The sequence below is a fragment of the Aspergillus fischeri genome, genomic scaffold, assembly GCF_000149645.3.
Source record: "Aspergillus fischeri NRRL 181 1099437636247 genomic scaffold, whole genome shotgun sequence".
NCBI lineage: Eukaryota > Fungi > Ascomycota > Eurotiomycetes > Eurotiales > Aspergillaceae > Aspergillus > Aspergillus fischeri.
The window spans coordinates 789,027-803,384 of record NW_001509772.1 but is presented as its reverse complement, the minus strand read 5'-3'; the positions used below and the strand labels follow the sequence as shown (position 1 = coordinate 803,384).

At 51.4% G+C, this 14,358-nt stretch overlaps 6 protein-coding genes across 6 annotated transcripts; 2 read left to right on the top strand and 4 right to left on the bottom strand.

The window, feature by feature from the left end:
• Window positions 1–5: 5 nt before the first annotated feature.
• NFIA_035280 (alpha/beta fold hydrolase) lies at window positions 6–864 on the top strand (the record flags this gene model as incomplete). Its single annotated transcript, XM_001265856.1, has 2 exons — window positions 6–438; window positions 503–864. The coding sequence occupies 2 exons, from the start codon at window positions 6–8 to the stop codon at window positions 862–864; spliced, it is 795 nt and encodes a 264-aa protein (XP_001265857.1).
• A 283-nt stretch (window positions 865–1,147) lies between these two features.
• Window positions 1,148–2,209, bottom strand: NFIA_035270 (intradiol ring-cleavage dioxygenase; the record flags this gene model as incomplete). Its single annotated transcript, XM_001265855.1, has 4 exons — window positions 1,148–1,333; window positions 1,388–1,455; window positions 1,526–1,887; window positions 1,962–2,209. 4 exons carry the CDS (start codon window positions 2,207–2,209, stop codon window positions 1,148–1,150), a joined length of 864 nt encoding a protein of 287 aa, XP_001265856.1.
• A 650-nt stretch (window positions 2,210–2,859) lies between these two features.
• On the bottom strand, window positions 2,860–3,961 carry NFIA_035260 (tRNA 2'-phosphotransferase; the record flags this gene model as incomplete). Its single annotated transcript, XM_001265854.1, has 2 exons — window positions 2,860–3,753; window positions 3,815–3,961. The coding sequence occupies 2 exons, from the start codon at window positions 3,959–3,961 to the stop codon at window positions 2,860–2,862; spliced, it is 1,041 nt and encodes a 346-aa protein (XP_001265855.1).
• A 699-nt stretch (window positions 3,962–4,660) lies between these two features.
• On the bottom strand, window positions 4,661–7,754 carry NFIA_035250 (uncharacterized protein; the record flags this gene model as incomplete). Its single annotated transcript, XM_001265853.1, has 4 exons — window positions 4,661–5,937; window positions 5,987–6,079; window positions 6,132–7,124; window positions 7,208–7,754. The coding sequence occupies 4 exons, from the start codon at window positions 7,752–7,754 to the stop codon at window positions 4,661–4,663; spliced, it is 2,910 nt and encodes a 969-aa protein (XP_001265854.1).
• Window positions 7,755–8,190: 436 nt separating this feature from the next.
• NFIA_035240 (Efg1 domain-containing protein) lies at window positions 8,191–9,204 on the top strand (the record flags this gene model as incomplete). Its single annotated transcript, XM_001265852.1, has 1 exon — window positions 8,191–9,204. One exon carries the CDS (start codon window positions 8,191–8,193, stop codon window positions 9,202–9,204), a length of 1,014 nt encoding a protein of 337 aa, XP_001265853.1.
• A 797-nt stretch (window positions 9,205–10,001) lies between these two features.
• Window positions 10,002–12,185, bottom strand: NFIA_035230 (F-box domain protein; the record flags this gene model as incomplete). The annotated part of the gene is made up of 1 exon (XM_001265851.1): window positions 10,002–12,185. One exon carries the CDS (start codon window positions 12,183–12,185, stop codon window positions 10,002–10,004), a length of 2,184 nt encoding a protein of 727 aa, XP_001265852.1.
• Between the last annotated feature and the right edge of the window lie 2,173 nt (window positions 12,186–14,358).

Genomic DNA, 14,358 nt, shown 5'->3' with positions numbered 1-14,358 from the left:
GAAAGATGCCGTGCCTCGAAGTATGTGGGCACTCAATCCACTATGCTGATTCCCATCCCAACGGAGCTCCCAAAGACGGTGCGACCATAGTCTTCATACACGGCCTTGGCTCCTCCCAAAATTACTACTTTCCTATTCTCCACCATCTGACTCCTAAGCATCGCTGCATCACCCTCGACACCTATGGTTCTGCCCGCTCCCCGTACACCGGTCAGGCCATCACCATTTCTACCATTGCCTCGGATGTCATTGCGGTGCTGGATGCTCTACACATCCCCAAGGCCGTCGTAGTCGGCCACTCGATGGGCGGACTCGTCGTGACGCTGTTGGGTGCACAGTGCAGCGATCGCATCACGGCTGTAGTAGCTGTGGGTCCCACCCATCCCTCGGAGACTCTAGCATCCACGATGCGCCAGAGGAGCGACACTGTGCTCGAGGGTAGGTTGCTTCCATAGATTCAAACTCATCGTCGAAATGCATCGTGTGAGCTAACCCAAAATAGCCGGAATGGAAGCAATGGCCAACACCGTCCCCAACGCCGCTACAGGCTCGCAAGCCTCCCCGCTCGCCAAAGCGTTCATTCGCGAGCTCCTTTTAGGCCAGAACCCGAAGGGCTACGCCACGCTATGCCAGGCTATTTCCAAGGCCCCCGCGATCGACTACTCGTGCATCACAGTGCCGTTTCTGCTCATTGCCGGCGAAGAGGATAAGTCTGCGTCGTTGGAAGGATGCAAATATATCTTTGACCAGGTCTCGAGTGAGACGAAGAAGATGGAGGTATTGCCCAAAGTCGGCCATTGGCACTGCATCGAGGCACCGGATCTGGTGGGTGGGATGATCGCGGGATTTATTGAGAGAGTGTGATGTGCTGTGAAGTTATAGTATCTTGGCAGAGGCAGAGATTGAACGAATTGTTCTTAGACAAATATTTAGCGCTTCGTCGCTCTTAATATTCCAGCTGTGTCATTTCATCTGTCAATCATCAAGCCAGAAGGCAATTTCGGCAAGTCCAGATCACGACAACATAGGCTCAAAGCTGACTCCAGGGAAAAGAGAATCCATCATCGCATTACGGTATCACGGAAGAACACACAAATATATATACACAAATCCCAGCTATTGTCAGACTCCAGTCTATTCCACTGGCCTACGCCTGGGTCGCCACCAGCTTGACATCGTATTCAAGCTCAAGTCCAGCTTGAGGGTCATCCTTGCGCGGCACAAAGTCCACGATCAGCGAGTCCTTGACGGCAAATACTGAGTCGTTGGTTAGGTACTTGTCCTGGCGGTCGAAGATCTGCGTGGTGAGGGGCTTGTAGCCTTCGTGCGTAGCCTGCAGTGCAGTTAGCCCAAGCTGCCTCTTTACTCGAAAGAAGCGAATACTCACGATGATGTGGATATGGGCAGGGCGGAAGGGGTGTCGGTCCATGAGCTCGAGTAACTTCCCGGCTGGACCTGTACATCATTCAAGATTAGCGTTTGCAAAGCCTCCACAGCGATAGCGATGGAGCATCAGAATACGCACCGTCATTCGGAACAGGATACGGCGTCGGACGCAGGCAGTAAAAGTAGTACCGCCCGTCAGCATCCGTCGTGAACTTCCCACGCAGGTTAAACTCCTCCTGGTTGGGATCCTGCTGCTCATACAGCCCGTTCGTGGACGCCTGCCACACCTCCACCGTCGCGCCAACGAGCGGCTTCTTGGTCTGGAAATCGATCACCCGGCCGTGCATGAACACCATCTCACCGTCCGGCACGTCCTTGACGATATTGTCGCCGTTGTTGCGGTAGGGGGTGTCAGCGCGGAAGAAGGGGCCTAGGATGGCGGTTGCGGTGGGTGCGTCGGCGGCCTCTTCAGCGAGCTTGAAGGTGATTTCGTCGACGAGCCTTTACACGCACAGCAAGCGATGCGGTTAGTACTTGACGTCTGGGACTGTGAAATAGGGGTATGTAACACGTACGACTCGAGCCCGATCACGTCGCAGACGAGCTGGCCTTCGTTGCGCTTGTCATCGCTCATCTGGCCGGCCCAGTTAAGCAGCTTGACGCCGGCCATCCACTCGTCGACGGTGAGTTCGTTCTCGCGCGCAAAGTCATGCACATGGCGGATTAGGCTGGCCATGACCTTCCGGAAGCGCGGGTTGGTCTTGGGACCCATCGCGTTGATGACATTGTCGGTGAAGTTGGGGTCAAATCGATGAGTAGCCATGACTGTATGTGCCTCAAGGATCGTATTCGGTAGAGAGGTCGGGTATATACTGTATCGGAGTTGGAAGAGAGGAAGTGAATGAGGATCAATAACAGTTGACGAAAGAAACAGTCGCAAGGACCATCATCCAGCTTATATTCCAACAAAATCTTAATCAACAGAGTATGATTGGAAATACTCGCTTTCCGGACGGCAATATGTGCCCCAGATCCCAAAAAGACCCCGCAATTGATCAGAGACCGTCAACTGCTGTTGAACGCCGGCTCACCAACATGATGGTTGATTGGGCAGTTCAATGATTGGCCATTTAGAAGTGACAGACATTGCAATCGGAAGCAGGCCAAGCAATCAATCTAATTGCACTCTGTTCCGTCCTGTCATTTGCAATGCAAAACCGTATGACACTTTTTCGGATAGGGAGTAGAGGACTATGACGCTGATCCGATTTCTCCGCAATCCGTCGGATGTCGGATAGTCGGCGCATATGTACCACACTAAGGTCCCAGCATTGTCCCCGCACCGTCAGGTGATTTTGCTTATCATTACGGAGTAATGTTAGTGCTGCGTACAGCTTCAGAGCTAGATGTAAATTTAAGCATATGCGCTCAGATAAAGATCAGTAAGACTTGTTCATCACAGGATCCTAGAGATCATCCATTTCTTTTACTCCCTCTCCTCCCATCCAATCCTGCTTGTGGACCCTTGGGATTGCCTTTCTGAAGCAATTCCGACGGCAATTCCTTGATCGTTTGCCCACGTTCCCAAATCTTCCCCAGCCCACATTTTCGTTCCACAACAACGTCAAAGAATTCAAGGGGAATGATCTTCTGCGATGTGCCATCTCCAACCTCCTGATTCTCCCCTACATCCACGCCCTCACTGAGGATGACCCCATTCTCACTGCGCCAGAACGGACACCCCGCAGCCATCGCCTTCTTGATGTCAATGTAGATCAGAATCTGCGCATCTCGCCTCATCCCAGAGATTACCCTCCCATCGTTCAGGCCCGAGGACCCCATGGCCGAGTGCGCCGTCCCGTCTACATGCGCAGGTAGCACGGATTCCAGGGAAGGCCCCGTTGCAAAATGGACCTGGTTCCGCCCCATGCACCGCAGCCCGCCGGACTGGAGAATGGCCGGCCAAACGGCATGGTATGTCCCGTGCACAACAGTGTCCGGTAACCTCGACTCATCTTCCAATGTCAGTCTCTCCAGGAACGCGGCCGCGTCCACGCTCTTAATGCTGTGTCCCTGCGTCGCTCGAATCAGGAAATGAGACGGATCTGTATCGTTCACGGCGAGTGCCGTCGCCGTAGCGTTCTCTTGCCCCGCGCTGGTGGTCGGGACTTGTGATGTAGGCATCGAGCTCGGTTCTGTTTCGCAGACGGGGGTTTCCCCCTCGCGTGCCCCAGTCGTTGTTTTGTCGCCTAAAGCCTTCGCCGACGGGATGTGTAACAGCGCAAACCGCTTTTTGTCGGACGAAGCAACCGCGTGGATGATTTCAGGAAGCGTAACCTTAAGTGACTTGAGCTTTTTCCATGCTAGCTATGCGAGCCCTATGTATCAGTCATATACCCCACTGAATGGTTCCGTCTGTCGTGCATACCACGTCCGCCACGTTGGCATACCCTTGAGAATCCATTTTCAGGCCTTCCTTTTCTGCCGCATGGCGCAATAGCAGACTTAACGCTTTGGAAATTGTCACTTCACGGCTCTGGTTGCCTCCTCTGCCCCTGCGTTGATTTTGCGACATTGTGACGGACTCGGCAAGCGGAGAGGAGGGGTATCTCGTCAATGAACGGAGGTTCTGGGTTCGGCGTAGAGGAAGGGCTATGAAACGGATTTTTCGGTTAATCGTGCTGGCTTTTCTATTGTATAGAAGCTCGCAGCGTCAGTAACTGACTCGATAGACGACTCATCCGGAGGCTGAGCTCACGCGATGACTCGATGTGACTGCAGGGTGACTGGGCAAGTACCATGAGATTAGGGAAAGCTATGAAAACCGAGTCCACAAGAGCGCCTCAGGCTGTAGAAGAACATCTGCCATCAGCATCAGCAAGGACAGGGATTTGGTTTGATTTGGACATACAATAATGACAGTTCGACGATATCAGCTGTGCAATAAACGGAGAAATTTCGTTTACATCATCGGCGGGCAATAACTAATATCCCCCCACCCACCGGACTAGGAAAAAAGGGCGGTAGAAGAACCGTAGACTTGGCCAGTCATTGATTCTAGGCTTATGATAAAAATACTTGAGGAAAGAGTACATATAGTGGTCAATGTAATGTCAAATAGCGAAAATGCCTAATAAATAACCTCATGCCTCCATAAATGGGTATCGAAAGTAACAGAAAACTATCCCACCATCCCTCATGAACTTCTAAAACCATACTCGTTGCAAGCCAAATATACGAAACGAATTTCCTAGGGTATAGGTATAGGTCATGGTCATCGATCGCAAATGCAGCTGCATTCTGCGACGGGGCAAACGTTATGCTTTGCAAACCATTCTCTGGCGTGATGTGCATGAAAACCATGATTGCAATTGATACAGAAGACGATGAATCGGCGCATGATGTCGGCCTCTGTGGGTTTGCGCTGCTCCTGACCAGCATCGGCGGCGATACACGCCCTGGACATTGGATCTGGGGAGCCCATCCAGAGCGTGCAAACTCCACAGCGGGGCATCGGCCGTCCACACCTGGCGCACACCATTCCTGACATAACAGCTGTACCCAAGGGATTGCCAGCGGTTTGATGCAGCACTTCCCCTGTAGCCGAAGGAGAAAATTGGGAGGTTGCATCATGTTGGGTGAGAGGTCGAGTGCAGTAGTTACAAGTCAAGCTGACTTGTTGTTGGGGCGGCTCGATGAGTTTGCGCCCGTCCCAGGTGACGGCAAACTTGCGCGAGCCGACATCGAATCGCGCTCTCTCTAATTGGAGTTTCCATGAGTTCATCTGCCAGCGATAGGTTTCACGCCATGCTTCATACCGAGCCCTGCCCCAACCAGTCCTGATGAAGCGTGGGACTGTGTGGCTCATAGCTAGAACCGGCGTCTGAACATCATTGAATTTGTTGATGTAAGATTGGAAAAGGTCCAAGGCAGAGTGGCCAAGCCCCGTGAGAACTATACCTTCAATGTCGCCTTGCCGGATGACTTCAGCAATTGTTTCCTTCAAGTAGCCTGAGAGCTCCGCGTCAGGAAGCCAACGTAGAGCTACCTCGATCCGGTATCTCAAGGGAAGGGTAGACTCGTAGATAACAGACTTCCAATCTCCTTTACTTACGAGCGCCAATATAGCTCGTGCGTAGGGGTCTGTGAGTTCCTTGGCGATCTCCGCGCACGTCTCTTCCCAATCTGAGTCGGTATCGCCTTTGGCCGCACCTGCGATAGCCATGGCAAGGAGCTTATGCGCTTGGGTGGGTGTGTGACTGCGCAACGCCTGATGCGCCAGTTTAGCCTCGTCCTGGAAGACGGCCAATGCAGCTGCTTTAGTATGTTGATTGTCTACAGAAAGCCTTCTGACAAGTTCCTCCAATTCGCGATGAGATTGTGCCGCACCACAGAGACGCAAACAAAGTCGTCGATGTTCCGGACGAGCTGTCTGACACCCTTTTGATTCAGGCAATCTTAATTGCTCCCGCACAATTTCGATAATACTTTCGCTGGTCGATGGAGACTCGTCGCCGCTTGGACCGATGTGCCGGCTGTCGTAACTTTGACCTGCAAGAGATGAGCAGACCGCATAATCAGCAAAGATGGAAATACCTACCTAGGTCATTGTTCCAGATATCGTACACCCCCAGGTAATTGAAATCCAAGCCATTTATGATCATTGACTCATCAGACGAGTCTGAACGTGCGCCTGTATCGCCTGTCAGAGAATCTAAACCAATGTTATCGTAAACATTACTCACGTTCGACCCAATCCCAGAGGCACTGAAGTTGAGGGTCATCGGCTAGAATTCGCTTGTTGCGCGTTTCGTCGAATAAGTAGCCTTCCTTGCACCGTAGCCTGTTTACGGTTAATAACGCCAAGGCTTCCTCTGCAGTGAGAGGTTGACCCAGAGTTCCCAGTGATAAATTCCTTTCTCGAGATTCACGACTGGAGAGAGGATCTCGAACGCGGGACTCCGATCGTGCAGCACGGCCTCCTTGCGACACATTCCTCTCTTCTAGAGCTGCGAGATTCGCCTCGCGAATGCTCTCGATTACTTCTGAGACCTTTGTCTGATCCCCGAATGCGGGCCGTAACTCAGTAAAATCGAGATGATTCTCAGAGCTACCGCGAATCAGAACACCCTGAGAGGATAGCCGCACAGGTGGGCACGGAAGCTGTACCGTCACCAGGCTGACCTTGCCATTTCCAGCTAACGTTATGGCAGTGGGCTCGCTGGAAGTACTCAGGTTCAGAAAGTCGAACGCCACGACTCTATCTGACTCCTTACAGCCTCGGGTCGGATGATTGAATGGGCTGAGGACATCGCGGATCGATTTCGTATAGATCTGTTCTGGATAGCTATGGAAGGACCCCTGCCCGAGGGTCTCCTCCATGGACATTCGGTACTCTTCCGACAAGTATTCTTTGACGATGTCAAAAGTTTTGAAGCCGCCAGTGTTCGAGAGCGCACCCAGACAGCCTCTTTTGGTCTTCGAGAATCGCAGACTCCAGAGAGATGTTTTGGACCCGAAGACATTCTTGAATTCAAGCGCTGGGCCCGGATGTCCAGACTCCAGCATATTCGCACCCCCGGTGACATTAAACCGGGAGCTGGCCCGTCGGTCCCAGAGGCAGATGGTAGGGTCGTTCGTTGGATAACAGGATGCGATATAGTTCTCATCAAGTGAGTCGATCGCAAGGTTATGTACGCATCGCGTGGGAAATTGTAGAGATGGATTGCCAGGACCTTCTGTAGGGAATTAGTCGCGCACTCCAGCCAAAAGAAGGAAGGCAACGGTGTACAGCGCCTCTGCAAAGAGTGACAAGTCTTACCTCGAAGATCATATATTCTCACATACTGGCCCTTCACCCCGGTGACAAGCACATCGGGTTGGTCTCTAAAGAATTTGACACTCGTAATCGGCTCCGAGCTAGCCAATTTTCTGAGAGGCTCGACATATCCCTTGGGTCCTTTGTTGATCATACGCTGATTGACATCCCAAATATTCAAACAAAAGTCGTTGCGAACTCGGTCCAGCCCAGCAGCCAGCAGGCCATGTCTACTGAACGAGACAGCGTTACAATACCGCTGATGGCGAATGGGAAATGAAATCGACTCCGCATTCTCGCTGCTCAAACGCAAGACAGTCGCGTCACCAGAGGATTGGCCGACAGCAACGAGGGACTCGTCCACGGGAGACCAATCGAAGGCGCGAAAGGCGGGCACCTTGGTGTGCGTCGACAGTACTTCATGTTCCAGATTCTTGCCGTCGAATCCAGTGACTCTGCAGAGTCGGAAGGTTTTCCCTGTCACATCCACGGAGAGAAAGCGCTGCTCCGCTGTGGTGGAGGACGGAGCCCAGCGAATGGCGGTCTCCATTATTTTCTTGCGGATTGTCCGGGCTGTCGAGGGTGCTCACAATAGGTACCTTCGTCAAGCAACCTGGCCCATTCTAAGAAACAACGCCCAGCTTGCAAAAGCTAAGCTGACTCGAATCGAGCGACTGGGCGCATAGTAGCAACTGGAACTCTTTAGTAGTCAAGGTTGACTGTACGAGGGCGCAATCCCAGTATTTCCCACCTCGCATTGAATAATCAACAGGGTAATTCCTCCCGTGCTCTCTTGAATCGCTAAGCGCGTCATTACAACCGGCCCCGCTCTTATTGGTTGCAGCTGTTATCCTGGGGAACCCTTCGGGCCGACTGCTGATCCGCTTATTTTTTTTATCGCTGTATTTTTCTTTTTCGGTCTTTATCTTCACCTGTGATCAGCAGCGAAACTACTGGACGGCATTACAACCGTTTTAAGTGACAAGATGCCCAGAGAATTCTCGAGGGAGAAGCGCTCCGCTTCTGATTCCACGACGACCAGTAAACGAAAATACCGCGAAGGCTCGGAAGACTCTCTACCAGCAAAGAAGAAGAAGATCCACCCTCCCAAACACGAACACAACCATCCCTCCGTGAACGAGTTGAAGAAGCGTATCCGAGATGTCAAGCGCCTGCTCAACCGGGTCGATCTGCCAGCCGATGCGCGCATTGTCCAGGAGCGTGCGCTCGCGGGATACGAGAAGGATCTCGATGACGAGTTGGCGAGACGCCATCGGTCACAGATGATCAAGAAGTATCATTTTGTTCGATTCCTTGGTACCAGAATCCGACCACAATTTGATGATGATCTGGAGCTAATATGGACGATCGCAGACCGGAAAGCCGCCTCAAAAGACCTCAAGCGTCTCCTCCGCCGCGAACAGGAAATCTCCAATTCCGACCTCGATCGAGCAGCCAAGAAAGAAAAACTAGCTGCTCTCGCAGGGAAGATCCACGCCGCACAGGTGAATCACAACTACACCATCTATTACCCGCTTACGCAGAAATACGTCGCGCTCTACGCAGAGCAGAAGAAGAAAAAGAAGGAGTCCAGTGCACAATCGGAGAAGCCGAATGAGCCCGAAGCGGAAGTTGTCAGCAAACTCATATATGACACCACGGGTGAGAGACCGCCTGTGTGGCGTGTAGTTGAGAAGTGCATGGAAGACGGGACGCTGGATCTCCTCCGTGAAGGGAAATTGGACGATGGTGAAGGCGAGAAGAGCTCACAAGCGCCCGAGCAGAAGAAGTCGAAGAAAAGCACGGATGACGATCAATCTACGCGCAACAAATCCAGTACAGAGAAGGTCTCCGACAAGGCTAGCGGAAAGTCGAGAAAATCAGGGGATAAGCAAGACAGCAAACCCAAACGGTCCGCGGCAATGGAGGGCGCATACTGGAGTGCTAATGAGCACGATAATGATGATAATGAGAGTGACGGTGGTTTCTTCGAGGAGTGATTCATCAATTCCCATTGCATCTGCGGCCTGTTCATTGAGCGGTCTGTTTTCAAGTCGGTTAGCGTCTGTATTCGGCTCTCGCATTCATCCTGTCAGGAAGCATTCATGTCGTTGTCACTATCCTGTATATCTTCTATTTGATACCCAAATCATGAAGACTCCTCAGTTGGGACTGGAATTTTTTGCGGAGTGCTTCGTGACATGGTTTCGCTCACTCTAGGTGCCTGGATATACTTGGAAAAGAAACCTCTTCCTGCACCAGCCGGTAATGATTTTTGAGTCATATCACACTTATATGAAGACTCGACCAAATAAACTCCATTTCCACCATTTCCTCTCTAAGTAACTGCAAGACATAGACTTAGATACTGCTCAAATATACACCATAAACTCCGAACCATTGCACCGGGTCAAAGAAGACAAACAAGTAACTGCGAAGAAAAGGTACCAATCGAATAGACTGAGGCACGGCCCAGATTTTCAGGCTCGACTTGAGCAAATCGCTCGAGTGCATCCTGACATGAACCGATTTGTTGCAACAAGTGACTTCGTGCCTCATAGAAGCAGCCGATATGTTTTGGGACACGGCAGCAGCCCTCCAGCATGACCAGCATTGAAACTGCCTGTGTCCTGGTTCCTCCTATTCCTGAGGAGGTGGCATGTGTTGAAGTTCCTGGGATTTTCCCAGTGAATGAATGGAATGACAAGAGCCTGCTCATCCCACGTAACCACAAAACGCCCGCTGATGCAGTAGAAATAGAAAGGGAGACTGAGGTAGCAAGGCACTTGGATGCTCTTCACATGACAGTGCAACCTCCGCTCTGCGCTCTTCTGCGTCTTCCTCCAAGAGCGGAAATACCGCCAATGCCATACGCATCTTCATCATCGTCGGCGTTGTAGAGTCGCTCGGCCTCGCGAGCTCGGCGCCGTCTGCGTCGCGCACCGGCTCCACCCACACCAGCTTCTTCTGTCGCCATCATATAATCGGCCCATTTGCGGTCTAGCCTACTCGCAGCAGCCAGGTCCCCGCGCAAGACTCGCTTGTTATGTTCATCGACGGTCATTTGCCAGCCATAGAAGCATTTGAGTTGGATGATCTCGTTGGGAAACACCGGGGGTGGCGGTGGCGGAGTAATCGAGGAAGTACTCTTCATTGCTGTTGTTGGTAAATCGTCTTCATCAAGCTCGCGTGTCACCACCGTGACCGCCGAACTAGGTTTGCGAGAGCGTGGTATGTATGCGTTGCTCGAAAGTACCTCCTTCACCCCTGCCCAAGTGACATTGGCACAATCAAAAACTACCAGGCGCAAGCCAACCTTGGGAAGATTTTCAGAGTAGCCGCGCTTACGGACGCGAAAACTGGCCTCCATCAAAGTGAGATCAGAGATCCGAGTATTATCCATCTCCACAGACCGAATGTTGCGGCAGCTCTTCATCACCTGAAGCATTCCAACGTCACCTAGGCTCTCGCAATAGCTGATATTGAGGTGTTCAAGACGTTCGACACACGGACACTTGGCAAGTTCAACTAGAGTGTTGTTGGTGAGCTGTTCCAAGTCTTCAAGTTCAAGATGAGTCAACAAAGGAGTCGTGCGGATCACATCGATGACTGAATCGTCGCTCAACTGCGGACATTGAGATAGTTGGAGGCCCTCGAGCTCGGGGACATTGTGGGCCAGACTCATTACTCCAACATCTGTCAATTCTGGGCACTGGTGCACGTCCAGATGTTTGAGACGCCGGGGTGGGACGATTGGCCGGTCCGTAAGCACATCAATTTCCGGGTCAATACCATGCATGAGAACCTTGAGGCTGTCGTCCGTCAGATCGGTACGGCTTATGATTAACCTTTCCAAGGTGTTCCTCCTGAACAATTCAAGGGCAAATTCTTCATCGTGAAAACCACTGATTTCGCTAGCCCGCAAATCTTTCAATCTCGGGCAAGCCTGGATAACTTTCCTCAAGCCGGTCGTGTTGACTCCAGTGCACCACGAAATATTGAGAATCTCTAGATGCGGGCATTTCTGGGCGATAATCTTCATGGCGGAGTTGGTCACAGTCGATAATCCAGAGACATTGATGTATTGAAGACGAGGGTTTCGTAACAGGAAACAGTGCATGGAAGTTTTGTCAATGCGACACCCTTCAAGAGAAAAGTTGACGACGTTCCGACAAAGATCCGTAATACGCTCGCCCTCAGTAGCCCACTTTTCTCGAAGTTGGATACAGCCTCGGAGGTTTAGGTCTCGAACGAAAGGACCACCAGAGGTCATAAGTTTCACGAGGCTGTCGCTGGGAATCTCCTGGTAGTAGTCTGTGGCATCGACACACGTCCACAGCTGGCCATCATAACACATCTTGTACCAGGCTCGCGAAACAGCAGAACAACGTACGATTTCCTTTGGGGTCAGATAGCGGAAGATGTTCATTTTGATCTCGTCGGGCATGCGGCCCCAAAAGTCGAAAACGACCTTCGGCTCAGACGTGGGCTGCTCCGCAACCACAATCTCTTCTGCTGGTGCAAACTCCAGTGGTGACCCACGGGATGCCGGTCTCAACTCGGTCGGCAAGGGAATGGTCTTCGGATTGGAGCCATTCGGCGAATCGGTCCCAACTAAGCGGATGCGGGCATTTCCATCAGTGTGCTCACCCGGCGAGCCCGGGGTTGCAGGACGGACATTCAGACCTCCATATAATTGTGACGAGCTTCCATTTCCGAGGCACGGATTATATGCTGACTGGCCGAGCGAGACGCAGGATAAAGAAGCTTTCCCATCCCGACGGTAGCCGGTAGAATGAGATCTGCCGCGTCTGGTGAGACTCGGGCTGGACGACATCCGCTGGAGACTTTGTAACAGCTTGTGTCTCCCTTTGAGCTTCTGGGGTTGTTCTATGGGTATTTGGCCTGTCGATGAGGTCGGACTTGCCGGAGAGACCGCCCCAGGTGAAGGCTCAATCTCGTCGGGAAATGCGGCGGCCATACTGGCGATTGTGGAATCAAAGTGCGACGGTTGGTCGAAGGGTGCGATGTGCTGCAAGGACTTTTCCTATTTGCGAACGGATGCAATCAAGACGATTCGTGAGAAGGCCCTGAGGCACAGATAGGGAAAGCCGTGAAACTGACGACAGGCGGGGGGGATCCGCAATCGAGATTGGCCTAGAAACTCATAGTGAGGTGATGCAAACCATTCCGCAACTATACACAGCCAGAGAATCCAAATAATGCCACAACCACGTTCTGAAGACAAGGGGACCCAAATCAAACACCGTCCTTTCTAGGGATGAAGCACTGCTCAGAAACGCCGAATAGAAAAAAGGGACTATGATGGCGTAAGAGTGCGAGGAGGACAGTGAGTTTGGGTGTAGGTAGTGTCAAGCGACAATCGTTGAGGTGTTTTCTCGGCTATGGGACCGTCACAAAGCGTACCATGGACCCCGTTAACCGCGTAACCCGGGGGCTGGCCAGAGAATCGACCGGGAAGAGACGTCTGGGTCGAAGTAGCCAAGATAGTTTAGCAAACGTCACCTAGGCATCACCCACAGGTGTTTCGTGAGAAATAGATGAGACAGAGGGAAAAAGAGAGATGGAAGTCTATTATGGCCTATGGTGACATCGAGAGAAATGTCGACAAACAGAAGGGGGAGAAGAAGGAGAAAAGAGATGCCTTACCCTTACAGAGAAGAAGAGGGGAGACTAAGACATCCAGTCAGATTTTGGGGAGATGTGGGTAGGCCCAGTAATGAACGTGTCAGACGGCCATGGATAGCGAATAATTACTATTGTACGGAGTATGTTCATTGTTATCAACAGTATCATATCTAGGGGAGTGTCAGCAGACAATCGCAACAGTGTCGGCTGAGCCCCCATTTAGTCTCTATCTACCCTCCTCTTCCTTATCATTACACCAAGTCAAGTTAATATGTCTTCTTTGAAGCAGCCATATTGGAGCAATAATGGTAATATTGATACAGAGAATCAGAAACATGTGGGAGTATCCAAGGTCTCTCCGCCACCAAACTACCTATTACTTGTTAGTATCATCAGACCCCACAGGTCTTATCATTTATCGATAGGTAGATGTTATCCTTAGGCTCCCCACTTAGTGTCCGCCAGTGGCTCGTCTTGACTGTCACACATCAATTTATCCTGTATGTATCACTTCGTCTTCTCCCAAAAATTTTGGCCATTGGATATGCACATGGCCATAGATTATAATATTATAATCTCGTTTATAGAGTTTCAAGAGACGGCGCTCAGAGAAAGGGTAAAGACTTCGTTATTCACAGAGTAGCATCTATCACCGATGAGAGTGCGCAGGCCATCAGCACAGGGTGACAGGAGACCACCAAAAGGTCACCATCTAGAAGATAATGTCCTGTCAGTGTCCTCACCATCCAGATTAATCGTAAACTCAATCAATCAACCGAAATCTCAACCGAAAACAACCACCAGTCGAAAGACAAAGACGATTCCAAGGCGTTTCGACCGAGTGGCAAGTTGCAACGGGGACGGGCTATCTACGGCCACACCCACACACACATGGACCCAAATCCAAAACCCAATAAAATCGTCCGCAGTCTCTCCGTTCCTGACCATCACTGGAGGCGACTAGTACTGAGATGGTAACCCCGGTGACTCTTGACGGTAGTACATTGGATATGGAGTGAGAAATCTACCTCCAACCCTCCACTCAAGCTATAGCCCAAGTCCGGAGTACAATGGACACTGCTCTGGGCTCTTTTTGCCTCTTCGCCTCACTCTCTACGACGGAGTCGCTGTAAGGTATTATTGGTCACGCCACGCCACTTACAAGGGGTTATTGATACATGCGCATGTTCTTTGACAATACACAGCTCACCCACTACGGAGTACCTATTATTAATATCTTTCATGCCCCATCGCAAGTATCGAAGCACTAGCCGGCGTTCCTACATACTCCGTACTTCGTAGTTTAGTCCCTACAGAGTCTGGAGTAGTATCCCAGAGGACGACACTCTGTATCGGCCTACCCATCTGGCCCGCTGTGATGGTGGCTGATACAGTTAACTTAGATCTACGCGAACCCTGTAATCGAGTCAAGTCACCGGCCGAACAGAAAGGCCAAGACTGATCATGGGCTGGACAACCAACCATAGAGAGAATCGATGCGCATT